We start from the raw sequence: 27,768 nt of genomic DNA on the forward strand, positions 1-27,768 counted from the left end.
CAGTTAGCCAAAAGGTAGCTGAGTAATTTGAAATACTCTCCAGCTGGAGTGGAATCACATTTGGGGTTTGCTTCAGTCAGGGAACCTGTCTTGATTTGCTCTTCAAAGAGCACCTCAGTCAACCATAGCCTTTGAAGGCACGAGCAGAATGGAAACCAGATGAACTCTGTTGAATTCTAAACTTGCCACATTCTCTACTCTAGCATTAAACTTTTCTTCTCTAATCAAACAAGTTAAATGAAGAAGTATATAATGTAGCATCAATTTATTTTTTTACGTTATCCATTATACCACCTTGTTCCAGAAAGTCTTTAAGAGAGGTTAAAGAAAAAAAACCCAAAACAAACAAACAAACAAAAAACCAAAAAACAAACCCAAATCCAAAACCGAACTATTCCACACTCATCTTTTTGGTTCTTTTGGTGACCTTCTGTCAGTGCTCGTGGTCAGGGTGAAAGATTTTTGGAAGAGTTTTCCAGCACTAGTAACAGCATTTCCTGAAGCACCTTTTATCTTTCATCTTCATATAGCAAATGATCCTGTCAATGCCCAAGGGTCATTTTTACCCTAAGACCCAGTGAGTTTGTTCAACCTTGAAATCAGTCACTGAGGCCATCACCAAGGCACATAACAAGGTAGTTGTTACCCAGCACGTGTCCCAGCTAAATAAAATCATAGCTGATTCATGTCTGAAGGTGCTCAGGGCGTACTGCATAAAGATTAAGAGCAGAAGCTCTGGAGTCAGTCTGTCTGTCTGAATGTGAATCTGGCCATGCCTTTGACTGGTTATGTGACTTTAGACAAGCTTCTTAACCTCTTTATGCCTCACCTGTCATATTGGTAAAAAAGAAATAATAATGGTACCTACCTCTCATGGGTTCCTTGTGTGGAATAAGTGAATTAAATGTGTGAAGCACTTACTGGTACATGGTAAGCATGCAATAAATGTTACCTCTTACATCCTATACTTTTATGTTTTTAGGTAAGAAAAGTGGATAAAATAAAAAAAATTAAAGGAAGGCTGGACATTTTTAGAACCAAACTTTATTTACAAAACCGTAACTTGGTCTGTTTTGGTATCACTGTTGACAAAATGCCTTTGACTGTAATATTAGTTAAGGTGATACATTGATTTTAGCTGTTCATAAAACAAGAACCCAACACTATCCCAGCTTCCTATTCCTGTGTGGCTCTGAGTGTGGCTAAACAAAACAAAACAAAATTTAAAAAACTCTTCATAATGTACAATGGCTTAAGCATTAATTTTTTTCTATTTAAGGGTTGGGACCGAGACTATTCATCTATAATTTGCTATTTACAGAGAAATCCCTAGAGAATGGGATAACTTAAAGACGGAGGTAACCTGGCTTTCATAATACAATATCCATATGACTTTAGAAGAATGTAAATAAATAATATTGTAAACAATAATATTAGTAAACAGTATATATATTGATACTTTTCTGACAAATTCATTTATGTAACATCATGCTGAGGAATCAAGAGGATTTCTCCATACATTTTAAAGTTTTAATTTATTCTATTTGCTGATTCACAGTCTTGCTCCATATTAACACAGTTATTATCAATATAACATATGATAACCAGTACCCATGGAAACATAACACCCTATTTTTAAAAATTTCCTGTTAAGCTTTAATTCCCAGCTGTGCTTCACACATACATACATGCTTATGTGCATGGATATAAGCATGGTGATATAGGTGTGGATACTAATACCCCTTATTCAGGAATGCAAAATTAATAGCATCTGGCATCTGGTTGTAAGAAAAACTTCCCCAGACTGGGAGAAAGCTGAGTGACACATGAAAGATTCTTCTATGATCTGAATTTAAGAATACACCCTATACTGGGGAGAGGGATGGAGAGAGGAAGGGTAGAAGTAGAAGCAGAAGTAGAAGAAAAGAACTACATTGGTTCAATAAGCTTAGGTAATTAATTTGAGACAGTAAATAAATAAATCAACAAATGCTCCATTTTTCTTTCCGAAAAAAGAAATCACTGGCAAATCCTTACTAACAATTTCTAAATTGGTCCATTAATATATTTTTCACATAGGAAAAAGTTTAAATATAATATATATCATAATTCTATTCATCTAATACACTCCTCTGCTGAGATATCTAGCATGTCTTCATCTGTACTCTCCTCTACCTCTGGCAAGTTGCCCCAAAGTAGGAAGTTTACACCTGAAAAGAAAAGGTCATAAAATTATTTGGTGCTGACTACTGTTACAACTCAGAACACGATATATAAAACCTTATATTAAATCATAGTGTCAGCAGTTAAGAGAAAAACTATTAAAGAATGAACCACAAATAACATGATTGATACCTAGATATTAAAATTATCCAACATCTAGAACACAACCATTCTTTAAACCCTTCTAATTAAGGGGTTGAATTCTAGAATCTTGGAACTCAAAAAGATCTCAGGAGTCTATTTACTCAAACCCTGCCTCCAGCTACATTATGCCATAGTCACTCTACACCGATAATCTTAAAATCTATTTTAATGATTTTTAAGAATGGAGATCTCACAAGATCTGTTTAGATTAAATGTCTCTTTGGAGGGTGAATGGGAAAGGCCTGAATAAGTCTCATCTCCTCAACAAGCATGGAAGTCGCTGGTGCCCTTCTTCTGGTTAAAAAAAGCAGGGTCTTGGAGCCAGTTATAATATGCACAGTAATCTTTGATATACATGGGTTTTAGGCTAGAGACTGTCAAGGTAAAACTATAAACTTTAGGACCAGGTTGTAGCTGTCAGTACAACAATAAACAAAACAACAATCTAAAGCCTCATTATGAAAGGACAGTCAGATTTCATATTAAAGAATCCAGCACTGGTATATAATACAAGACCACATATATTGTAGAGGATAATGATATGGTTTATTATAGGCATGTACTATATTATAACTTGAAAGCACTAAACTGAAAAAAAAAATACCATTATTAATTGACCTCTTGGAGAGCCAATAAGAAAGTAAATCTCAAGGTGTCCAGTTGTCAGTGTGGGCATAGGGAGGACTCAGCAACGCTGGGTATCCACTTCATACCTACTGAGCTAGTGGCCACATAGTGGAATGGGATGAGCCAGGGTTTAGAGATTTGGTTTGAATCCAGTTTCCGCCACCAACAGTACACCATGGATGTTTTTACTACTTTTACTACAAATGTACATAGCCACAGGCAATATATATTATTGTTTTGTGTATTTAAATTTTTTACAGTATGGTATTGTATGTATCTCTTCTAATATGCTTTTTTTCATTCAACATTATGTTTTTAAGATCTGCCTATGTCCATATGTGTAGATTCAGCTTACTTAGCTCATTTCTTTTTATTTCTGTTGGGCATTCCATTGTATGAATTAAAAAAAAAACCAATATATATCATAAATATGGCCCATCACTCATCCTTTCCTCTAACTGCCCATTTTGCACAGGTGCCCAAGGAGACATGCACAAGGATGTTCTCGGTTGCATTGTTAAAATAGTGGAAACAATGAACTGTCTCTCTTGGTTGAGACACTGAAATTTAAGCAGGCAAGAAATTAGTGATGCATATTGATGTCTATCATATTATGTTATGTAATTTTTTTTGTATGTCTGAAATGTTTACAATAAAAACACTTCTTTTCCCCTGAGAATGGATGATGTTCTGCTTTTGAACAGATGACACGGTAGTAACGAATCACTAGGCAGAAATCTAAGAGAGAATTAGAACCCATAAAGGTGGACGGAGAGCTGAAGACAACTTGCCTTGGAGGGCATTTGCCAACCCCAGGGAATCTGAGCTGAGGTTTCCCAAGCCCCCTCAGGAGAGTCTAAGGAAATCAGGTCTACATGTGAAGGCTAACCTAGAACATAGACTTCCTGGGGCCCTTTCAGTCTAAACATTCTAGAATTTTATAAAGCTGGTGTACGTATTCCTTTGATGCCGCTGATTCAGGTGATTCAAAGACAGTTCCAAAACCATGAGAAATCCTGTTTTATATGAAGCATCTAGAAAAATCTTCCTTCAAATCATAATATTAGGGTTACAAAGGAGAAGTTTGATATTGTTGGAGTCAATACTCAGAGACATGAGTGGCTTGGCACAATTGGTTCAAAGGAGAAAAAATAAACTAAGAGACTGGATCTGATAGAAGCAGTACCTTCCTTTCTCTGTTAAGAAGGGAGGAAGGAAATCCTGTGATACATCTGTTTCTCATGGATTAGATTCAATGCAAATGGAAGAATGCTGGGCTTTTATCTTTGAAAAATTGACCAATATTAAAAAGTAAATCAAAATTGAAAAACCTCCACCCTGTGTTTTGAATTCTATGAAGCAGGAAAAATAGTATCAAAGCAGAAACTTCCTTTAATGTGTCCCATGAGCAACACAAATACAAAATCAGAGGCCTAAATTAGGAGCCTATATCTCACTTGGGGGAGTTCAGATAAGTCTTTGCTCAAAAACGGCCTTCTTAACATACTAGAGTTTTAAATTAAGGCCTCCAAATGATGGGTTGAGAGCCACAATTGAACGCCAGGTGATTAAAAGAAAAAAAGGCAGAGTCTATAAAAACCCAGGCATAATTGGAGGGTTTAAAGACCCTGACAATCTAGCTTACAACTCATGATCTCTTAGTCTGTGAAGGCAAATCATACTTCAAAAAAAAAAAGAAAAAGAAATATATTTTAAGTTCTGAAGAAGACTAAAACATACATTTAAAAACCTGAGAATGTTAGTGCCAACTTGGATGGTCAAGTTCTTTAAACTTGTTCTGTAAACTAAAGTTTTGTAAACTTTAGTTCCCACTAAAAAAGTCTCACTAAAAATCAACTTGGTGTGCTGTGTAAGCAGATACTAGACACTGAGAACATGTGTCCTATAACAAAACTGAAAGGCCCCAGACAATATTAAATGTATCATGTAAATATCCTTTAAGAATTGGTTATATATTTTTCTACTAAATAATCAGTACAACATATTGGTATTAAATGTTTCCCTGGACTAAAATTTCATCATGATTTATTAATATAGATGTCAAATGTCTATCTTTATCCTGAAGCAACATTACCAAATACAGAGGTTACCTAGTTATCCTTCCTCACAGCTCCCCATGACCCTAGCCTCCCCTTCTCCCTCTTCTTACACACACTCCCATACACGCAATTGACTATTAAATTTAAATTCTTCCAAAATTCTCTGGAGCTGTATTATGTATCAAGGCAGCAATTTAAAGCAATTAAAATATTAATTTAAAAAGGCCAAGAAATCCAGCCAAGATTGAGGCTCTTAAATACGATGATGGAAATAGGAATGCAATGAATTTTGGCTAGTAGTTTCCATAAGTAAATGTGTGGGATAAAAGGATCGAAGTTTCTCTTGAGTGGATCCAACCCAGGTGAGAAAGTCTCAGAGGGGATCCTGAAATGATCTATGGAGAGGTTCACTCAAGTGTTGATAGACAAATGTTAGGGGAATGTCTGAGTTAATTGTTTCTTACCAGTAGAGTCTAATCTGTTAACACCATAAACTGCCTGGCTGTGAAACATCCAGAAGTGTCCGTTGTTGCAGGAAAGAAGGCAGGAACAACATGGAACAATCACATGATAACCTACAATGTTCCCACTAAAAAAGAAAGTACATATTATTGGATACAAGGTAATCTCTGACCATGCAAGCATTTTTATGTGCTAATGTAAACAGACCACATAAAGATCTCATTTCCTCCTAACAACCTCCATTGCTGGGATCTTTGGGATTGCAGTTACCCTGATAATGGTTACTGTCAGGTGGGAAAACAGACTTTAAGTGAAATAATAGTAACATATTCCCTATTTCTTTGCTAGTATTGCTTATGCATTGTCCCTTCAGAAGTCAGTTTCTTGATGCGGTAAAGGTGTGATTTGTCCAAAATGGATGGGCTGCATAAACAAAATATATTAAATAAACTCAGACCTGTGGAAAAAAGGGTTTTGCTCTCCCCAGGACTGTGGCAAGTTTGATTCTTATATATTCCAGAGCCAGCACCTAAAAACTGTTTCAACAGATGGAGGAGTAGGAAGACAGCATGAGCCTCTGAAAACTGAGCACAAGCTGGCTGCTCTAATTTTAGCCTCAGTGTTTTTGAAAGAATTCAGAAATGAAGCAAATCTACAGCTTTTAGAGAAAGTTGCAAAAGTTTTTACTGTCTTCAGGGTTATCCTTCTGATTAGAAATAACTCACTCTTCCAAATTTTTTTTTTCTTATCTGGTGACTATTAAATAGAGTGACTATACAGGGAACATTTTAGCTAGTAGTTTGTTTTTGTTTTTGTTTTTAATGACAACATGAACTGCTACACCCTGAGTTGTAAAAATTCCTATTATAGCTTGTTCCTACCCCATGAGATGTGAGAGGCAGTCATTTTTTGTGAGGCCTTACAAAAAATACTATAAAGAGTACCAGCCCACTTAAAACATGTCTTCTAATCCTAATCTGCTTGAAAGGCAAACAAATGAAAGCAAAAGTTGTTCTTGGATTAGGACTGATAGTTATTTGTAAGGCTATATAGCAAGAATAAATTCTACAATTTTAATTACCACCTGTATTCATTCATTCATTTGCTCATTCAGCTAATGTTTACAGAGCATCTATTATGTGTCAGGTACTAGGGATAAAGTCCTTGTTCTCATGGAGAACATTCTATTAGGGACACCTCAGGTCATTTTGCTCCCTTGTTAAAACTCCTTCAATGGCTTTCCATTGGCCAAAAATGAAAACCCCAAAACCCTTCCAACCAAGCTTTAGATCTGTGCTATCTAAAGTGTGGCCATTGAGCACTTGCAATTTGGCTAGCCTGAATTGAAATGTGCTGGAAGTATAAAAATACACTAGATTTCAAAGACTAAGAATAGAAAATAAGAATGTAAAATATGTCATTAATAATTCTTTGTGTTGGTTACATGTTGAAACGATAATATTTTGGATATACTAGATTAAGTAAAATATACAATTAAAATTAATTTCCCCTGTTTCTTTTTACTTTGTAAAATGTAGTTATTCGAAATTTCAAAATTACATATGTGGCTTGCACGCGTCTATTGGATGGAGCTGCTCTAGATTATCTGGGTTCTGACTGCATGTCTAATCAACCCATACTACTCTCACCCGATGTTCACAATGTCTCAGCCACACTGGCCATCATCTTTTCTGTTCCTTGAACATGTTTTTCTTGCCTTGAGTTCTCTGCCCTGGCTGTTCCCCCTGCCTAGAGCATTCTTCCTTTGGCTCTTTCTTAACTTATCCTTCAGGATTCGAGTCCAACTTTACCTTCTCATGAGAAGGCTTCCCTGACTATGCTATCTAAAATAGTTCTTACCCACTCTCTCCACCTCTATTATTCTCTGTCATTTATTATTATTATTTCCTTTAGAGTACTTCTCATCCTATTCAAGATCTTATTTATTTAAATATCTTACTGATTGGTTGATTGTCTTCCTACTGGAATATAATGTCCAAAGGGCTATGACTTTGTCTTCTTTATTGCTGGATTTCCAGCCTCTGTAACAATGACTAGCACATAGTAGTACCTCAATATACAGTTTAAATGAATGAATGAAAGAAATTAAATATTTATGACCATACAAGAAGAGTTTGCTAATTTAAATGATTAAGATTATAATTTATAGTCCAAGTTCTATTTAAATGAGAAAATCTCAAACTATTTTTTTGTCTAAAATAGGATGAATAACACTCGTCTGTCTGCCTCTCTAAAGATAATAGTAATAGCTTTCATCTGAGTTGTAATGTATAGTTTACCAAGCCTTTTAACATTCATAATTCACTTGATCTTCACAACAACTCTATTAGGTAAACACAAAAGATATTTCAATTTCAATTAAATAAGGAAACAGAGGTTCAGAGGTTCAGAGATTTAAGAAGTTTACTCAAGATAACAAGAGAATAAGGGTAAGGCCAGGGCTCAAACCTCACTTTTATGACTGTAAATCCAAGAATATTTTTTCCTATAAACTACATTGCCATTTTCTGAAAGTTAAAGCAGATATTTGTTAATGCACTTTGAAAAACTGTAAAATCATATACAAATGTAAAGTGTCATAAGACCCTTTTAAAAAAGAGTTCTAAGTAACAAATGGTTTTTCAACGGTTCATTGCATGGGTGATAACCAGTGGTCGATGCAGCCCACTGAACCTTTCTCTGTGCTTCGGTGTCAACATCCATCTCCCAAACCCAGGGCTATTTGGAATACTGCCACGCATTACCATTTTAAACATGCGATGTCCTTCAGTTTACACTTGCAGATTTCAGTGAAATAGCATCTTCCAATGAAGTCCACTGCACTGGAGAGGGAAAAGTATAGAGATAGTCAAATGTACTTTTAAAAAACTGTTGTGAAAAACACATAACATAAAATTTACTAATTTAATCACTTTGAAGTGGACAGTTAATAAGTGTTAAGTGTACTCACATTTTTTGTGCAATAAAATTACAGGCTTTTATCATCTGGCAAAACTGAAAGTTTATACCTATTAAATAACAACTCCCCATTTCCTTCTTCCCCAGCCTCTGACAACCACCACTACTTTCTGTTTCTATGAATCTGACTACTTTAGATACCACAGATATGTGGAATAATACAGTATTTGTCTTTTTTGTGACTGGCTTATTTCACTTAGCATAATGTCCTCAAAGTCCATCCATGTTGTAACATGTGACAGTCAGGATTTTCTTCCTTTCTAAGGCTGGATAATATTTCATTATATGCATATACCACATTTTGTTTATTCATTCATTTGTTGGTGGACATTTGGGCTGCTTCTACCTCCTTGTTATTCTGAATAATGCTAAGAACATGGGTGTGCAAATATTTCTCCTAGGTCTTGCATTAAATTCTTTTGGATATATACCCAGAAGTGCAATTGCTGGATCATATGGTAATTCTATTTTCAATTTTTTGAGGAACTGCCATGCTATTTTCCATAGTGGCACCATGTTACATTCCCACCAACAGTGCACAAGGGTTCCAATTTTTCCATACCCTTGCCACAAAATGTACTTTTGATTGTGATTTTGTACACTCCGAGAGCTGAAAGAAACTCTAAGAGAAACTGTAAGAGAACTATATACAGATTTTGTAAGAGTAAGTTAATATTTGTTAGTTCACTACAAATATGACAAACTTTCCATTCAAAAAATCTTATGTGTTCATTGATTCACACACATCTTAACACATTAATCCATCACTATTATACCCTACATGGAAGAGTAGACAAGAGGAAAGACCTGATTGTACTCCAGACTCTGGTCTAACTGTTAACAATTCACATATCTGAGCCCTCCTTATGACAATTTTATACTTACCACAGCTATTTCAAAGATGATGGGGTAATATTTTAAATTGTTTCTGTATGTGCTACTAAAAAGAAAAAGCACCAGATAACAAAGCACAGAAACTTTGCAATAGTAGGTTCTAGATTTATTGTCTAGTGCTTTTTCTTTTTGCAACACATACACATGCACAGAGGTACTTAGAATAACCCATTTATCTTTGCAATAAATGAGGGCCTTTGGCTTTGCCATTAGGCATGACTACACTTAAACCAATGCAGATAAGATTTCAAGGGAGGAAGAGCCCACAGCTTTGAGTATATTTAATTTTTTTTTAAGTTTCTATCATTATCATGAAAATCATCTGAAAGTATTCTGATTATTAGTGTCCCTCCTCTGGCTCTGTGTCCAAAGAACAGCTGTCTATGTATATTTTGGATAATTTCTCTTCCACTTTAGTGGGGATAAAGTTTCAACAAAGAGTAAAATCATGTTAAAGACACATACACATTGTCTATAGTAAGAGAAAGTACCTTTTAGAGGTAGAAAAAGTTATATTTGAGTCAAGTAAAATGGCTATTTTTCCAAATAGGGAGCAAAGTCTTAAGGACTCTACAGCTAAAAGTGGATAGTGACTGAAAATGAAAAACTTAAAATGACCTCTCTTCTCCAACAGTACGGAAAATCTTGCTTGAATTAATCACCTAGCGTCTCAGTCATGGACTTGATCCAGTGAGAGGATGGGCACAGCGGCCAGGGATTCAACTTAAGGGATCACATGACTATAATTGAGCTAGAATCATTACCTCAGGACTGACCACTCTGGCTAAACCACAGACTTTGTCCAGACAGTCTGCCCTCTTAGTTAAACTCCAAGGGGGTCATCAGACTGTAGGGAGTGGCTGGAACACCGAAATGATAACCTCCTTGTAGACTCCCAGAGGTTCAAGCCATACATTTTCCCCATTTAGTTAAAGGCTACCGTTGCCCGCCACTAGCAAGACTTACTTGGTAGGAGGAATGTCTGTAGAGAAAAGGTCTATTTCAGTGTCAGCCAGCAAAACAGCCTTCATTCCCCTAGAGCTGAGCACTTGTTTACAGAATTTGCAACACAGGATGGACACGCGCCGGTCCTTGAAACTACAGCTGCTGGTAGACATGGCGTCCGGGGAAGGATGAGGTGTGGGATTTTGAAAATAGAGCAATACCCTCCCTAGTTTGATTCCCCCAGGCTAAAGAGCAAATTGCGAGGCCTCGAGCTTTTCAAAGCCCGAAAAATGAGAAGGAAATGAGTTCTTTTCTGTTTTCCCGTGGGGTGGTAAAAGCAATATTTATTGAGTAGGAACAGGACAGAAGCAGCAACCTTGGCTTTCCCTTTAACTTTCGCGGAAGGGAGGGGAGTTTGAAGTGGGGAGAAGGCAGCCAGCAAGGTGCCTCGGGAGCTTCTCTACAGGTTTCCCTTTCTCCAGTCTGAAGGATCCTCTACTCTCTAGCTCTTGCCCTCCTGCAATTCCCCTAGCTTCTCCCGTACAGGCTCTTTTATCTAAAGCTTCGCCTTAAGCCCCTCCCTTGGAGCGCTCCAATTCCTCTCTCTCGGATGGCGGGATAAACATCCCTACCCACGCCTACGCTCTGGAAATCTTTCTCCTCTCCCAGGATTCAGAAATCCCCTCAGCTTTTCCCACCAGGCGATCCCGGGTGCTACTTAGTCCTCCCACGACCCTCCTCCGCTCTGCTCGTCCGCGGGCCCCCGGCTTCACTTGTCTCCTGGCAGTTCCCAGACCTCAGCTTGCGGGCTCTCGCGTCGCTCCTCTCGCGTCTCCCTCCCTTAGCTTCCCCTCGTGCCCCCCACGGTCCCCTCAAGTCCTTCCTGAGCGGCCGCTCCAGAGCGCGCGGTGTTGTTGGTGGGGAGGGGCAGAGGACGCTTTGGGGGCTCAGTCGGCGTTGGGGTCTCTGCCACCGAACACGTCTTTTGCTCCCTCTTCCGCTCTCTGCCTTTCCAACTGGCTGTCAGTTTGAATTGCCAGCGCCGTGCACCGATTGGGAGAACTAGAGTTCGCCCACGTCCCGCATTGGAAGGCTCTGGAGCCTGCCCTGAAGAGATCTTAGTGGCCAGTCGGCCTACGCCCCGCCCCAGTAACGGTACCTACATAGACTCGGCCTGCTGGTTGGCCACCCTTGGCCCCGCCCCCGATCTCATTGGTCGGCTCCGGGAGGTATGGGCGAACCCTGCTCCCGCCCTAGTGAAAGAGGCAAGGCTCGCCCTTCGCTCTTCTCATTGGAAGACGTTCTACAGCCACCGCCGGTCTCTACTCTGTATTGGCTAAAATTCTCCGCAACGCCCCACTTCTCTACCCCGGTCCAATTGGTCATGCCTTCTCTCAGAAGTATGTGTTTGGCTGTTGGTTCTATCTTAATCCCGCCCATCAATTCTACTTTCGGGATCGGCAACCCGGGGAGGAGCTTACTCTGTGACCACGCCTCGGTAGTGCTAGTCACGCCTCTAAGTTTCGCCAGCCCCTCCTCCTCATTCCTTGCCTTTCGGGATCAGCTATTCCTATTGGCTACAGGCCCCATCGGTCGATAGAAAACGGGCGGTGATTGGCAAGGGGGTGGGCTCTGCTTCCCGGCGGGGTCCTGTGGAGTTGGCGGAGGTTCCTCAGGGGACTAGGGGACCGATCTGCGTAGAAGCGGGTGGCGGGGAAGAGAGGGGAGGAGAGCTCTGAGTGGGAAGCGGAGCCGGGGGCTCGGGACCCGTCGCGTCAGAGCCAGGTAAAGGCTCCTTCCCTCTCCCCTTTCTTCTTCTTCCCAGCCGTGGGGCTGCAGCCCTGACTGAACAAACCCAGGCAGAGGCGGGAAGGAGAGGGCGCGGATGCTGCTTTCGGCATCGCCTTAGCGTTGCCGCCCGGAATGCCTCAGACCCCCTCCCTCCTGTCCCACTCCCAGTCTCCCAGTACAGCCCATAATACTTCTTTAGGATTGCATCTCCGCCCTTTACCGTACTGCCTGGGACTCTGCCTTGGCTCACATGCCGCCGCGCAGTCTGCACCCAGCCCCCCTCCCCAAGTCCACTGCACACTGGCAGCCTTGGTCCACCTTTGGGCAGCCGTCGTTGGCATCACCCATAACCATCGGCTGCTCTCTTCCTCTATCTCCAAGTCCTGGCAGACAGCCGGGTTACAGCCCTGGACCCAAAAAGATGGGTGTTCCGCATGGCTTCCGGGGCTCTTCCCTGCCCCAGCCCCCCGGCCCACCCCGAAAGGCTCCTCTCCACGCACTCCGGTTCCCAGATCTATATCTGGGTCCCCAAAGTTGCTAATATTCTAGCGCTCCATGTAACATCCCGGCCCACGATAGTCTCCTAACTTCCCCCTCACCCCAAGGTAATCCCCCCTTTGCCCTTTCCACGCCTATCAAGCGTGTGCAGAAGCTCCACTTGTCCCCGGTTCCCGTGCAGCCTCAGGACCCCACCTCTCCCCCCCCCCCCTCCCCGCTTCCTGCGGGTCTGAACCACCACGCCGCTTCTGCTCCCTGTTCCTCCCTCGGTGCGGGCCCTATCTCCAGGCGCGGGAAGTGGGAGACTCCCAGCGCGGAAAGGGAAAGGGGCGGCCAAGGAGGGAGGGTCGCCGCTGCGGCGCGTCCGGGAGCGAGACGCCCGGCTCTGCACTCGCGTCCGCGTCCCTCCCGCCTCCTGGGCCTGGGTCGGAGCGGGATCCTTCGGGTACCTCCTGGTCCGAGGAGTCGGGACAGCGACCCTCAACGACCTCCCCCCCCAACCCTCAGCCTGGGTTTGGGTGCGGTATCTGGGATCTCTGGGCTTGGGTGGCCAATTGGGGGTGGCTTTAGAGTCACTGTCGTCCCTGACTTGGGAGAGGCGGTGGCTGCCTTCCGCCCCCCGCCTTCCCGGTTTTCCCGACTCCGACCCTCGCCTCTAAGCCGTTTCCTGCTTCTGCCGACCACATTGTTTTCCTGGTTGTGTCCCGTGCCGAGCAGGCTTTTTCCTGCAGATCAGTCCCGCCGCCCCCCTCCCCCCGCAACATTTTGCTGCCAAGAAAAGCTAGTAACCAAAAACAAAACAACTGGGAGGAGGGGCGGAGGGGAAGAAAAGTTGTGCCCGGGTGGCTTGTCCCTCCACGGCTTTGATCCCCTTTGAAGTCCAGGGAGTTGCCCCAGCCGGGGGTCGAGGGCCGCGTCGGAGGCCGGGCCGGGAGGGTTCCCTCTGGCTGCCGCTGCCCAGCGCTGGCAAGGTTCGGGAGGCCGTGGAGGTGCCGCAGTCCCCGCCCGGAGCCCCGCGTTCCCGCCGCAGTCCCCACCCCAAGCCCGCGAAGGCGGCTGCTCCAAAGTGTTTTCTTTCAGCCTTAATACAAAATCCGGAGGGAGCTTCCTTCCTCCCCACCTCGCTGCGCCGGACTCTGCGGGCCGGGCGGCGTTTGGCTGAGATGAATGGGCCCAGGCCAGGCTGGAAACGGCGTCCCTTACCCCACCCCCGCAGCGATTAGGATCTGCGCTGGGGCTGATCGCCCCCTCCCCTTTTCCCTGCATTTACAGGCAAGTGAACCGGAGCAAACGACTTCCGATCCAGTCTGCGCTGCTGCGGCTCCCGTTTGAGATTTGATTTGCAGCATCTTCGAGCCTGTGCAACAAAAAACCGCGAAGCACGCCCAGCCCTCCCCCGGCACCCCTCTACGCACCCACTCCCTCCCGGGGACCCAGCTGGGCGAGTCCACACCCCCGCACCCCCACACCATGTTGTGCGGAAGGACTTCCACTCCCCGCCTGTGTCGTTGATGTCAGACCCCAGGCCAGCCTCCGGGCGCTGCAGTTCTCCCGGCTAATGCTGAGGCTGCGGCTCGGGCTCTAGCACAGGAACCAACCGCCGCCGCGCCCGGCCCCAGCGCCCACCGTCTGCATGTGCCCGCCGTAGCCGCTCGCCCAGCCCGCAGCCCGCGCTCCCCGGAGCGCTGGAGACCACCGCGGGGGGCCCCTTCTGCCCTCGGGAGAAGCGATCTTGGAGGTATTGATTTCGGTGGTTGGATTTTTCCCGTGGATCTATCAATTCACAGTTCGAATTTGGAAGAAAGAAGGAAAACATGACGTCTCCAGCCAAATTCAAAAAGGATAAGGAGATCATAGCAGAGTACGATACTCAGGTCAAAGGTAAGGGCTTTGAAAAATAGCATAATGCATATTCTCTGAAGACCATTGAGACATGTGTTTCCACCCTGATTTGCAGGGTGTTCATTTCTTTGGGTGGAGCAGGTGGGGGCAGGCTGACCCCAGAGGTGGTTTCATAGGTGGGTCTGAGACTCCGAGGGATCGGCCATGCCAGCGGTCACACTCTCTGGAAAGGAATTTTCGGAGTGGGCTTTAGATTTGTCTGCAGGGCTGGCCATTATTTTGGCAGCCCTTTTGCCTAGGCTAAATAGGGTGGGGGGAGGGGTAGAAGGTTCTTGGAGAGAGAAAGGCGGCAATTTGCCTCTGGGTGTCTGGGTCAGGTTTCCTTGAAGGACAACTGAAATCTGACAGGTGTTTGGGAATTTATTTCAGAGGTTGAAGAGGAGTCCAGGCAGAGAAAGGCAACCTTGAGAAGGTGTACCATTTGGAGAGCCCTGGGAGAGGCAGGGTTTTTTTCTGATGCACTATATCAAAACATGACATTTTGCTATGGCATCAGGCACAGAAAGTCTGTGGCCACCTTGGGTGCACCTTGTACCTTCCTGGTCTCTGGTTGTCTGCATTCAGTCAGAGATCAGAGAACAGAAGGAATAAGGTCACTCACACCCGGTCTCCGCCCTCACCTAAACCTGAATGGAGTTGGGATGTTGCAGGGTGGTGCTGAGTCTGGAGAATGGGAAGACATAATTGTTTAACCCTTCTGTGTTGTTGTCCTCTGCTCCAGAATACATGCTTTTAAAGGCCCGCTTACCTCTCTGCAAAAATATGAGAAGTTAAAGCAAAATGTAGACCTAGAGAAAGCAAGTGACCTATTGGCACATCTCGTCTACTGCTTGACTTGGCGCATGAATCAAAACCCCTTCCCAGATAGCCTTTTTTAACCAGCAGTTCCCATAGAAGGGGTTCCCGCCTGTTAAAGAGCCCCAACATATGGTTGCGCAAGACACCGTCCCTTCTTGGCCAGTCACTGGAAACAGCTATGTGGTTCTAGCCCATTGAGACCTCAGCTGGGGAGTGGGAGAGGTGGGTGGCCTTGAATGTTGCACCACATGGTTGGAGCTCTGGGTTTTCCTTTGTTTCAGAGTACAGAGGGAGGGGCCCCTCCTTCTTTCCCTGCACCAATGCAAGGAGACCTTTTCCTATCCTAGAGGACCTGGGAAGAGCCATGCCTCCCCTCTTATGATTGCTGGGGGTGCGAGTGGGGGTAGAGTTTGAAATGGGCAGCTGCTTTATCTCTTGGAAGGTTTGAAGGTAGTTTGAAGTCCCCACTGTGCTTGTAGGATCTTTTTAATGTCATCAGCTTGGTCAATGCTGGAGGTGCCCTGAGGGACCTTCTATCCACTGGGCTGCAAATATTGGTGGGTTTATTACAGAGATGGGGGAGTTGACTGATGGATAGCTTCAGTTGAACTGGGACTGGGAGAGGTGTGGTTGTGAGGCATAATTGAGGTCTTGGCCTCCTGTCACTGTTCATAATCCCAACCTGTTTTTGTAAACAATAGGCCACTGGCCTCAGTGTACTGTCCAGATGCACTGCAGGTTGCTGCTGGAATCCCCCCTGCAGTTTTAACCAGATATGTCATTCCTTTTTTTTTTTTTTTTTTTTTAATGCATCCTATTCTTAACTGTTGCCATAGGGAGCATTAATAACTTTGACTTTCCCAGATTTCTCTCCAGAAGCACGCCATTTGACTAAGGTGCAAAGTGATTTTACATGTTTATTTTTTGGAAGGTTCAGGACTGATAGGTGTTAATAGAACTGTATCTGCTGATTCCGTATTGGTGAGGGATTTCTCACAGGTGTCTCAAAATTAAACACTTTGTGTATTTACAAACATTGCTCATCGAGATGATGTAATGCAGTTGACTATTTGGGGTTTCTCTTCAACCTTGCCACAAGCAGGGGACTGTTTTGCTTTGCACTGATATTTTTTCATTCACACTATTCAGGATCATAGAATTTTATAGGTGGCTGAGCATGATGTCTTACTCAGAGAAGGTGCCTGATGAATGCTTTTGAGACTGATTTGAATGGTTTAATCCCTCGTTTACAGCTGAGGCGAGTATAGAGAAATTAAGAGGCTCGTCCAAGGTCACACAGCTAGGTGGTGGTAGATCTGAAACTAGAAGCAGGTTACCGACTCCCAATTCTCCTATTCGATTCGATTCGATTCGATTCTATTCTATTCTATTCTATTCTATTCTATTCTATTCTATTCTATTCTATTCTGTTCATATTTACTATGAAGCAACATTTGACCAGAGTAGGGGAAAAAAAAAACTTAAGCCAGAATCTGTCAATGGATAATAATAGATTACATTTTGGCTGGTCATTATGTTCCAGCCTGTCCCAAGTGCTTTATAAGAATTGTCCCATTTAATCTTTACTGAAAACCCGGAGGTGAATATAACTTCATCCTCCTTTCACTGCATGAAGAAACTGAGTCTTAGGGTAAAGAATCGGTCATGCAGTAATGAACAAGACAAGTCCTTTCTCTCCTGAAGCTTGCATTCTAGAGTCTATATTCTCCATGGAAGATCATAGAACTTGGAGACAAAGGACCTGGGTTGGCTCTGTTCCCCTACTAGCTGGAAGCCCTTGGTCAGATTTATGATGTTTCAGCTTTTTACGTGTTGTATGGGACTCATAGTGCCACCAGTCTTACTTCTCTTACAGATGCCAGGATAAAAGAGAAAATTGCTTTTTTGGTCTGGTGGTTAAGAGCGCAAGTTTGTGAGTCAGAGGGATCCAGTTTTAAATCTCAGTGCTGTCAATTGCTTGCTTTGCTCCTTGAGCAAGTTACGTGACTTGTCCAAGCCTCAGAATCCTAGCCTGGAAAATAGGCAACACCATATGTGTTTCCTAAGGTCATTGTGAGGATTCAGTGGGATAGTATATCAAAGTCACTTAGCACAGTATCTGGTACTTGTAAATGCTCAATAATAGTACGGTCTGCTGAAGTGGGAAGACCATTAAGCCCGCATTGCCTTTTCACTCCCAAAGTGCCAGTGATAATGATAGGAAACAAGGCTAGGAATGAAACTTGAGTTCTAGTTTAAGTTCCTCCAGTAGTAGTGAAAGATATCTTGGTTCAGGCACTTAAACCCTCTAGAACTCAGTTTCCCATTTTGTAAAATGAACAGGTAAACTGTCTAATTGTGGGCCACTGTTGTTTTCTATATGTCTCTGACCAGAGTCCTGGGTCTTGCTTTTCAGTCAGAATGGTTTGAATCAAGGGGCCCCTTAATGAACTTTGGGGGACCCTGTCTATCCTGTGGTTTTGCCTCCCTTTAAACCACCTGCTTGCATGTGCCTGAGGGACTTCTGAGACTGCAGCCCCAACCCTACCCCAGTGTGGTTTTATAAGGGGCGTGCCTTCTGAGTCAGCCTGCCTTGGAGCCTCCTTCTTAAAAACCATCATTGTTTTTTGCTTGTGGGTGTTCAGATTCCTTTGAAAGTTCATGCCTTTCCATCTCGGACTCGAAAGCAATAATATTCTTAGTACTTGTACATGGCTCAATTTACAAAGCGCTTCATATACATTAATCGCTGGAAATTCTTGACAGATTCATGGTCAGATTCATGGTCATAACCTCAGGCCTCTTGGCTTCTAGTTTGTTAGCTTCTTTTGGGATTGGAGCAGCGAAAGGTGGTAAGATGCAGGACATAACCATCACGAGAGGTGATAATCTGGCTGGTATTTGGATGAGTTCACATCACGGCAAACCCTCCCAGTTATTGTCCTGTCCTTGTTCAAGGCTCCCATTCCTCTACCCTCTCCATACCTTGAGTTTTTACAGTCCCCCAGAAAGCTGGAGACTGACAGTTCATGCAAATATTCCAGGAGGAATCATCTGAAACAGACTGGCACTGTGTACTGGGCCGTTAAATTCTCTTTCTTGAGAACATTAGGGGTCTTGTCTTTTTTTTCTTAATGTCTTAGAAGAACAGTGTGTGTGCACCACAGAGCTAAGAAGTGAAATTTTGTAATTTCCATCTGGAGCGTTTTGATAGAAAAGCCTCAGGCCTTTGCCTGGAACAGTTTAACCCTTTCAGGACCCTTTCAGAGCAGGAGTTGAAATTTAAACCTCTAGACATATGGTGTATGCGCACACACTTGGGAATGTGGATTGCTGGTATTTAAACAAGCTTGTTCCCTGGGGAGGTGTGAGCGGTTCTTCACTCCTGCCAACAAAGGTCTTCTCTGAGGCTTCTTTCCTCCCAGCCCCCATTCCTCAAGGGGACTTTAAATATAATCAGTTTGTGAAAAGCTGCAGTAAAACATCTCGTTGGAATCCCCAAGCAGATGCTATCATCTTCCTGCAAGATGATTGAAGGCACCTCTTCCCTTGCTCAGGGAAAATAGGACTCTGCGGTAAGGTGAGCTCCTGGAAGAAAATGAAGCTCTTGGAAAATTTCAAGTACTGTACTCTGTATCTCCAAGTTAAAAGGCCCTGGAGGAAGGTGGTGGGCAAGGAGCTTGGGATGCTGTGTGCTGTGCAAAGCAGCAGTGGTTAGAAACAGGGTTTGTGAGGAGTCCTTAACTTTTCCAATTTCAGGCATTCTCTTGGGGTATGGGAACAGACATTTCCTTTGGAGAAGTCCAGCTGGTAGTTTTGCACCACACAGGTTGAAAGACCGGACAAGCCCTGATCATTTCTCTGTTATGAAGTTTACAGAGTCTGACCTGACCCTGATATGTAGGGTCCACACCCTTTTAAAATCAGCAGGTGCCTAGTCCCTGACTCATGAACTCGCACTGTTTGGTCTAGATAAACTTGGGCTGTCAGTGGCACCTGTAGAGTTCTTCCTCCAGAGGAGAGGTTTTCTTCATGGGAATGGTGATTACCTTAGACCCTAGACCTCTAAGGGCTTTGTTAGGAAAATATGATGTCATGTTACAGGGAAACAATAAAATTCCAGTAAAGAGTTTTAGCTGGTGTCAGCTACAGAATTGGCCTTTTGGGGGATCTGGGAAAGTTACCTTCAAAGTTGTTTGATTTAAAAATAAATAATGAGAGTACTTAAAAATGTTTTTGAAAATTACAAATAACACCTTTACTGATTTTACAGCAATGTGTAGGAACTGTCATTTCTCTTTCTCTCTCTTTCATTGTGGTAAAATACACATAACAAAAAATTTACCATTTGAATCATTCTTAAATGTACAGTTCAGTGGCATTAATTACATTCACATTGTTGTGTAACCATCACCACCATCTATCCACAGAACTCTTCATTTTGCAGAGAGGAAGCTCTGTACCCATTAAACAATGACTGCCCCCTCTTCTCTATTTGACAACTCTAGGCACCTCATGTAAGCGGAATCATACAGTATTTGTCCTTTTGTGGCTGGCTTACTTCATTGAGCAAAATATCTTAAAGGTTCAACCATGTTGTAGCATGTGTCAGAATTCCTTCCTTTTTAGGGACATTGTATACATAGTCCACATTTTGTTTATCCATTCATCCATCCATGGACACTTGGGTTGCTTCTACTTTTTGGTTATTGCAAATAATGCTGCTGTGAACACAGGTATATTACTATTTTTAAAAAATGTTCTCTACACCAAAGTTTTACAGCCCTGTGTATACATTTCTATATAATCACCTGACCTCATTAAATTTTTAGAATTAACCTTTAAATATACATGTTCATATTTTCATATTATGAATATATATTTATGTTCATCGTATAAGCATTGTATATTAATAAAAATTTTATACCTTTTAATAATTACCTGAATGACTAACCTTTAATTATATTTTTAACAGCTTTATTGAGGTTTAATCGACATAATAAACCTCACATGTTTAAGGTATACATTTGATAAGTTTTGACATGTTGTCTACCTTCGAAACAATCACAATCAAGATAAGTGAACGAAATCATCCTAAGGTTTCTTCATCATGATGTGTTAATAAATGAGTAAGATAATACCACATTATAGAAATGACATTAGGTTAAAAATAAGTAAGTAAAAGCTGGATATTACCAAATTTTAAAAAGTAACAAATAATGATCTAAGTCACCCAGATTGGTCCCTGGAAAATTTATTTAACCTTAGTAAATAAAAATAAACAATCTCCCAGGGAAGTTGGGTTAATAATAATAATAGTAATAATAATAGTAATCAGCCACTACTGTGTGTTTAGGAGAGAGGGTACAGGATAGGGGAAGAAAGAAAAGAAAAAAAAAAATCTTGGGTATGTTGCAAGTTGAAGAGTGACAGTATCTATTTTCCTGTAGTCCTTGCTTGAACCATTCCCCTGGGCCTCAGGCGTTTTCTGAAGGGGTCACAAGTGAGCCAGATGCCAAGGGGAGGGGCTGGGGCTCCCATGGGGGATCTGCTCAGAATGTGATGAATATGGTTTCTTTCCTCTAATGATTGATTCCCTATTGTCTGTTGAATAGAGACCAACTTTCCAAGGTGAATGTTACTTGGTCTTCAGTCTGGCTGCAACCTATCGTTTCAACTATCCTTTTCCATTTTACTTTAAAAGGACTGGCAGCCTATCTGACTATTTGACGTTATTTTTTATTTTTCTTGGCTGTACCACATGGCTTGCGGGATCTTAGTTCCTCAACCAGGGATTGAACCCAGGCCCTTAGCAGTGAAAGCGCAGAGTCCTAACCACTGGACCACCAGGGAATTCCCTATTTGCCATTCTTTAGAAACATGTACTATTAGCTAATATTTTGCTGTTTGTTTGAGGCTTAATGTACTAGGCATTATGTAAATACTCTACATAAATTATTTCATAATTTTTACACCAACTCTAGGAGAAATATATTGTTATTATCCCATTTTGCTGAAGAAGAAAGTGAGGTGTAGGAGATTCAGCCAGGGGCTGCAGCTGGTGAATGAATAGGAGTTAGAACCTCAGCCATCACCAGAGTCTAAGTTCTGAGTGCTCTTCATGGAATACCTCTTTTGCCCTGCCCAGTCCCACATCTCCACCTACTGAAATCTCACGCTTCTAGTAAAGCCCAACTTTTCTGGATTGCCTTCCTTGGTCACACTGACCAGAAATGACCCTTCTCTCTAGTTCACTCACATAGCGCTATGGCATTGATCTTGTACTGCCTTAGTTTTAAATATTTGTCTTTCAGTCTTCTCTCTTCTCCTAGACTTACAGTAGGAATGTTTTGAGGTTTTGTAATGCAGTGCAAAGAGCACAGCCTTTGGAAGTAGCCCTTAGTGGGAATCTTGTCAATATCACCTCCTTGCTCTCCATCCTTACCCACTCAACTTCTCTTCTGTGACGGAGAGATAAGACCTGCCTTGCTGGTTTACTGTGAACGTGTGCAAAATTCTAGCTCCGTGTATGGCATATATTAAATACTAAACATGTAACTCTTAGTATGGAGGGGCTCCTTCAGATGGGAAACATGTCTAGAACAGTGTTGCAGCCTAAATGGTTGCTCTTAGTAAATATATACTGGCTATAATGATGAAGGCATACATGAATGACCTGGACTACTACAAATAATTTTTTTAGAAATAGTTTCTTAATTTATCTTGGTGATGTATCTTGCATAATACCACCAAAGTGATGTTTTAAAAAAACCAAACTTACTGTTCTGCTAAAGTCATAGCGTACGTAAAAGACTGTTTACATCTATCGCTTTCCAATTACCTTGCTCACATTTTATACCACCAAAAGGCTAAACTGCCTCTTGTTGCCTTACCACATTATGTTATTTCATGCTTCATGCTTTATCCATGCTGTGTCTTCTCTTTGGAATGAGTCCCTTTCCTTGAACCTGGAAAACTTATCCTTTAAAACCCAGCTCAGATGTCACCACCTCCAGGAAGTCTTCCCTGCTTATCCCTACTCTCTGCATAGTGACCCTGTGCAGGATCCCAAGCAGGATTCCTTAGCATGTCTGCACAGGGTTAATCAACCTACCCTCAGCATCTCCTCAGCAGTGTCTTTGTGCTTATTTGTATATTGCACTCATATTACGTGGTAATCTCTTCATTTACACCTCATTATTTACAACCAGCTGAGTACCTTGGGAATGGAATTGTCTTTTATACGTTTCCATGCGTCCAGCTTCTAGGCATGGAAATGAATAAATGTTTGTAAATTGAATGTGAACCTTTCTGAGTTGAGGTTGAATTTGACAATGCCAGGATGCCTTGCTTCTGCATTTCTTCCACTACTCCAGTAACGCCTTCTCCTTATGTTAATGTTATTTGAAATTCAAAGTAGATCAAGCATTGTGAATATTATCATTATACAGGGACAAGTACAAACTGTATAGCACTGTGGAGGCTCCCCAGTGGGGGTAGGTTTTTCCTTCTTTACTACCCCTTCTGCCCCTTTAGAATCATTGCCCTAGAGCTGTACTTGAATTCTTCACTCGTGTCTCTTTCCTTGAAAATCAAGGAGAATATTAACTCTGAAATTCTAAAGAGTTTAAAACAAAAGTAAGATTTTTCTGTAACTGAAGCAAAATACATTCTGCATTTGTCCAGGATTTATTCATCATTTAAAACAGATATTCCAAGTCTAAATTTGAGAAAGTTTAGGTTTGTTTTGACTAGGAGTTAAAACAGAGTTACCTGAAGAAGAACTGCTGGGATACTTTTTCGAGGCATGGTTTTGGAGAGAGCTATTGCATTATTAGAAGCAGCTGCATGATCTATGGTAAAAGGGGAAGAAAAGTCCAAAGGGACAAACAGAAAAACTCTCCCCTCTGATTTCTCAAGTCATTTGGTATTAAGTAGTCTTGACTTTATTTATACATTGTGAATGAAGGGTTCTGAACTTGAAATATATATTCGTGAGGAAGGAAAAGCAGCTGGGAAGTGCACCTCCTCCATTTCTGTGGGTATTTTAGGATGCCATCTGTTAGGAAGAAGGCAGAGCCTTTTTTTTTTTTTTTTTTTTAACCTGTTCTTCTGAAAATGCATTAATCAGTGGGCAGGTGACCCAAAAGGCATCGTGGAAGTTGGGACCTTGTCTTTGCTGCCTGAGCCCAGGTTCTGCCTTTCAAATCACAGTATGATGGGCAGGGTCCAAGTGCTCTCCCTGGAGAAGGTGACCTCACCAGCCATGGGCTCCACAGGAAGACAAAGCACAGAAAACAAAGGGATCCAGAAGTGTGAGCTGGCCAAGATGTGATATGCCAGGAGCTTTAAGAAATACATCCTGTTTCTGATGAGTTGGCAACAATTTCTCCAAACATTGAAACCCCTTGGAGATCTGCTTCTTTTTCCCACTAGTCTTTTTCTTCTGTGTGTGTGTGTGTTTGTTTGTTTGTTTGGGGGGGGGGGGCGGTAAGGGTAATTGGGCCAGATCTCGTCAAATGAGTAAGCTGCTCTTTGGGGAAGCACCTTGACTGAGGTACCTATTTTGAAGCAATATTTCTTTGGGACCATAACAAATTGAACTACAGGGGAGCATGGTTCCCTGAGAAAGATTGCTGGATTTGGAGTCAGAAAGCCTGGGTTCTAGTTTGGCTTTGCCATTTACAACCTTGATTTTGGGGGTAACTCACCTCAGGTCTCAAAATTCCTAGTTTCCTCATCTGTAAAATTGGGACAACAGTTCTTTGCCCTGGCTAATGATGATGGTGATGAGGATGAGGATGCCTAGCATTTAGTGAGTGCTTCTTATGTCTAAATTGTGTTTTTAGTGCTTTAACTCATGAATCTGCCAACAGCCCTATGAGGTAGCTACTATTATTATCCCCAGTTGACAGATGAGACACAGGGAGGTTAAGCACACAGCTAGTAAGAGATGAAGGCAGAGTGGGAAACCAGGCCCGCTCAACATTGTTATAAGGCTCCAATGGAATAATTCATTTGAAATGCCTTTGAAACTGTGAAATGCTGTAGACCTTCAGTTGATTGTTCTCATTTCTTGCTATCTTGATTCAAAAAGGAGTTCTAACTGCAGTATTCTAAATGTCTTCCTAGTACACACCTATTTGATCTGCCTACGCCTTGGTTTTCTCCTCTAGGTAAATGGGGTTAAATTAGAAAATTTCTAAGGTCTGCCCCAGCTTTCATGGTTTATTATTTTTGCTTATTTAAGATATTGAAGATGACAATTCTGCCCCTGTTAAGCAGGCACAATTTTAAGTACAAAACCCATTGTATTCTCTGAATGACACTTTCCTCAGTCCCGGGAGAGTGTGTCTGTGTGGCTGCTACACACATAGAGGGTGGACCCCAGTGGTGGCACAGTGGTAGCTGACCTGGAGAGCAGCTGAAGTGATACTTGTTTAGGTGTCACTATCTGATAGAAAGGTGTGCCTCACAGTTGGAGAAATTGAGGTGAGGGATAGTTACTTGATGGATCTAGAGGTGGACTTGTGACTGGGTTACTAGGGGCAATAAATGCTTTAATCAGGGTAAATATCAATATATTAAACCTAGGACTTCCAGGAAGCTCAGAGACTTACGGAGTGAGAAAATTCTCTCCTGATACTGGTGTATATGGTTTTCCTCACCAACGTTGATGGGCCAGAGATGGAACTTGCATCACTCCTGGTATTATAGACATTTATGTTGTGTGCAGCACTTGAATTTAAAAGAAAAAGAAAATGAAAGTTGGGTGATTGTCTTTAATTAAAATTAAAGAAATAAGGAAGTGGGAGGTTTTTAATCCCTGACATCTGGGCTGGGACAAACTGGGGGGAGGTGGCGTGGATGTGGAACTGGGTAGGGATAATCTAGACGTCTGGGCTGTGGGGTAAGTGACTTCAGGCTCTCCCAGGATGCCTCTTGCCTCTTATATTCCTCTCCATATGTTAGGCTCTTTGTCAACTAAGGGATTTCTTTGTGGATCGTGATGAGGTACGCGGTAATACGGAATGGAAGTGTTTCCACGTTTATGTTTGTTTTCTTTCCACCTATTGAAAAGGCTAAGTAACAGTCTGTTGTTTTAAAATGTGTACTATTAATAATGATGATAGCTCATATTTTTATCATTACAGCATTTAAAAAATATCACTCACAGGGAGGGAGGGAGGGCTGTAGGGCCATGGAGGACTAGCTACGTCATGTTGGACAAGTCCTTCCACCGTTGGGATTCTCAGATTCTCAGCTAGAACGAAGAAAGATGGATTGCTAGTTCCTTGCTTCATCATTTTTAGGACATGTGATCCAAAATGGTTATCTTCAAGTGAGTTGACACATAGAGTTTACATGTTGATGTTTGTCCTAAGAGAAGGCTAGAAACCAGAGAACAGATACCGTAGGTTCTTCCTACTTATCTCTCCTACTCCTGGTTTAAGGTTTCATTTTTTTTTTTAATTTTATTGGAGTATAGTTGATTCACAATGTTGTGTTAGGTTCAGGTGTACAACAAAGTGATTCAGTTATACATACATCCATTCTTTTGCAGATACTTTTCTCATACAGGTTATTACAGAATATTGAGTAGAGTTCCCTGTGCTATACTTGTTGATTATCTAGTTTATATATAGTTATATATATAAACTTGTTGATCCTTGTTGATTATCTAGTTTATATATAGTTATAGTACTGTTTATATGTTAATTCCAAACTCCTAATTTATCCCTCCCCACTGTGTTTCCCCTTTGGTGACCATAATTTTGTTTTTGAAATCTATGAGTCTGTTTCTGTTTTGTAGATAAGTTCATTTACATCATTTTTTAAAAATTAGATTCCACATATGAGTGTAAGGTTTCATCTTTAAATGACATTAACAGGCTTTGTGTATGAGACATCCTCAGAGTCAGTTGTGCTGTATCTCTTGATCTCTTTTATTTATTCAGTGATTTGTGGTGATGTAAGTTATCTCAACTCTTTGTTGTCAGCAACTTTAAACAAACATTGAAACATTTTGGGTAGATGATATCTGCTGCTTTGATTCATGAGATTCTTGATCTGGATATTTTAAGACCAGTGACAACACAATTTTAAAATATCTAGTACTCTTCAAACTACAGTAGTGCTCCCACTGCCAAAGCCTGAAATGGATCGATACCAGTTAGTTCTTTCTCATAGTACAGGTGTACGTGTGAGCTTTCTTTCCCTCTTGGGCCAGGGAGCAGGACTGCCAGTCCAGATATGCCAGCTCTTCTGGATTCAGCAGCAAAAAGTTAATCATTATCCAGGCAGACACAAACCTCCCAAGCTTTCAGTCTTCCATTGCCTCACGTCTTCTCCTTGTTCCTCACAAGACGAGGCACCCAGGGCATGCATGTGTGTCTGTGCACATGCGTGCTTGCGCGCGCGCGCGCGCGCACACACACACACACTCTCTCGCTCTCTCCTACAAAACTTAATGTAAAACGATCTCATGTTTATGAGAGCTGGAATTACTTGTGTTCTGCAGGCTCAGTGGGCATGATGTGAAAGCAGGGCTTTTTGGTCTGTGGAGATTGCAGATAAGACCGTGATATGTAATTGAGTAAGAATTTGAAAAATTATCCGATAACATTAGGAGCAGCAAAGCACTCCCTTGTGCTTTTTTTTTTTTTTTTAGTGCTCGAAAACTATTTGGAGGAGGAGTAAGGAGCTAGCATTGTTTTTAGGGTGTGGTAGCTGCCTCCCCACCCCATGAGCCAAATCTGTTTGCTCAGGCAGAGAGTGTGAGTTCTCTGAGAGATCCTGACAGGTCATTTAATACATTCTTCTGCCCCCAGGCAATTCTTCAGTCTAATCATGTCAGGAGAAGGGATGTCAGCTAACCTTTAAAATCTTTTCCAGAAGAATACACCATAGTCTACCTTTCCATCTTGTTCCAGTGACCCAAACTATAAATGGTCAATTCCTTCATTTGCAGAGCTTGAAACAGGATAAAAAAGGAGGTCTGATGAACTGAACTCATATTTTTTCTACTGCTGCCACACCCTCTGTACAGACCTTTGCTTCATCTGGGTTCTTAGTGGCTCAGAGAAGGAGGAGGCAATTGATGAAACTTTCAAGGCGTTGGCTCATGGCTTGCCGGGGTGTTCTTCTTCCCAGCCCCCTCCCCTCTTCACTGCCACCAGTTTTGGTTCACCTTGTATCAAACAGGGAAATCATGAACTAATTTCAATCTGACACCCATTTATTGAGCACCTACTATGTGCTTGGTGTGTGTTAGGTTGTGGGCATCTAAAGGTACATAACAGGGTTTTGGTTTTCAAGGAGCTTCAGCCTATTGAGAGGAATGGACAGCTTACACAGATACAGTGACAGGACCACAGTGGAGGGATATAGAAGGCCCAGAAGGGAGAGAATAGTCTGACAGTGAGTAACAATGAGAAGGCTGGTG

At 42.3% G+C, this 27,768-nt stretch overlaps 2 protein-coding genes across 9 annotated transcripts in view; one reads left to right on the top strand and one right to left on the bottom strand.

The window, feature by feature from the left end:
• Positions 1-1,026: 1,026 nt before the first annotated feature.
• On the bottom strand, positions 1,027-11,915 carry FAM72A (family with sequence similarity 72 member A). Of its 2 annotated transcripts, XM_057727358.1 has the most exons (4): positions 10,356-11,915; positions 8,282-8,359; positions 5,519-5,643; positions 1,027-2,210 (listed from the first exon to the last, which is right to left on the bottom strand). In XM_057727358.1, the coding sequence occupies exons 1-4, from the start codon at positions 10,505-10,507 to the stop codon at positions 2,116-2,118; spliced, it is 450 nt and encodes a 149-aa protein (XP_057583341.1). In that variant the 5' UTR covers positions 10,508-11,915; the 3' UTR covers positions 1,027-2,115. The 2 variants fall into 2 exon arrangements, with proteins under 2 accessions (XP_057583341.1, XP_057583342.1); XM_057727359.1 differs by lacking the exon at positions 5,519-5,643 and having other exon boundaries at positions 1,075-2,210.
• A 50-nt stretch (positions 11,916-11,965) lies between these two features.
• SRGAP2 (SLIT-ROBO Rho GTPase activating protein 2) overlaps positions 11,966-27,768 on the top strand; it is a 233,688-nt gene continuing 217,885 nt past the window's right edge. For 5 of the 7 annotated variants that reach the window (XM_057727352.1, XM_057727349.1, XM_057727354.1 and 2 more), the window contains exons 1-2: positions 11,967-12,119; positions 13,896-14,504. Coding sequence is in view for 6 of the 7 variants with exons in the window: in XM_057727349.1 (XP_057583332.1) it covers positions 14,438-14,504 (67 nt within the window). In the remaining variant the exon portion in view is untranslated. Of the gene's footprint in view, positions 12,120-13,895; positions 14,505-27,768 lie in introns of all 7 variants that reach the window. The other 2 variants (XM_057727357.1, XM_057727350.1) reach the window with 1 other exon arrangement.

Source organism: Hippopotamus amphibius, chromosome 3, assembly GCF_030028045.1.
Source record: "Hippopotamus amphibius kiboko isolate mHipAmp2 chromosome 3, mHipAmp2.hap2, whole genome shotgun sequence".
Classification (NCBI taxonomy): Eukaryota; Metazoa; Chordata; class Mammalia; order Artiodactyla; family Hippopotamidae; genus Hippopotamus; species Hippopotamus amphibius.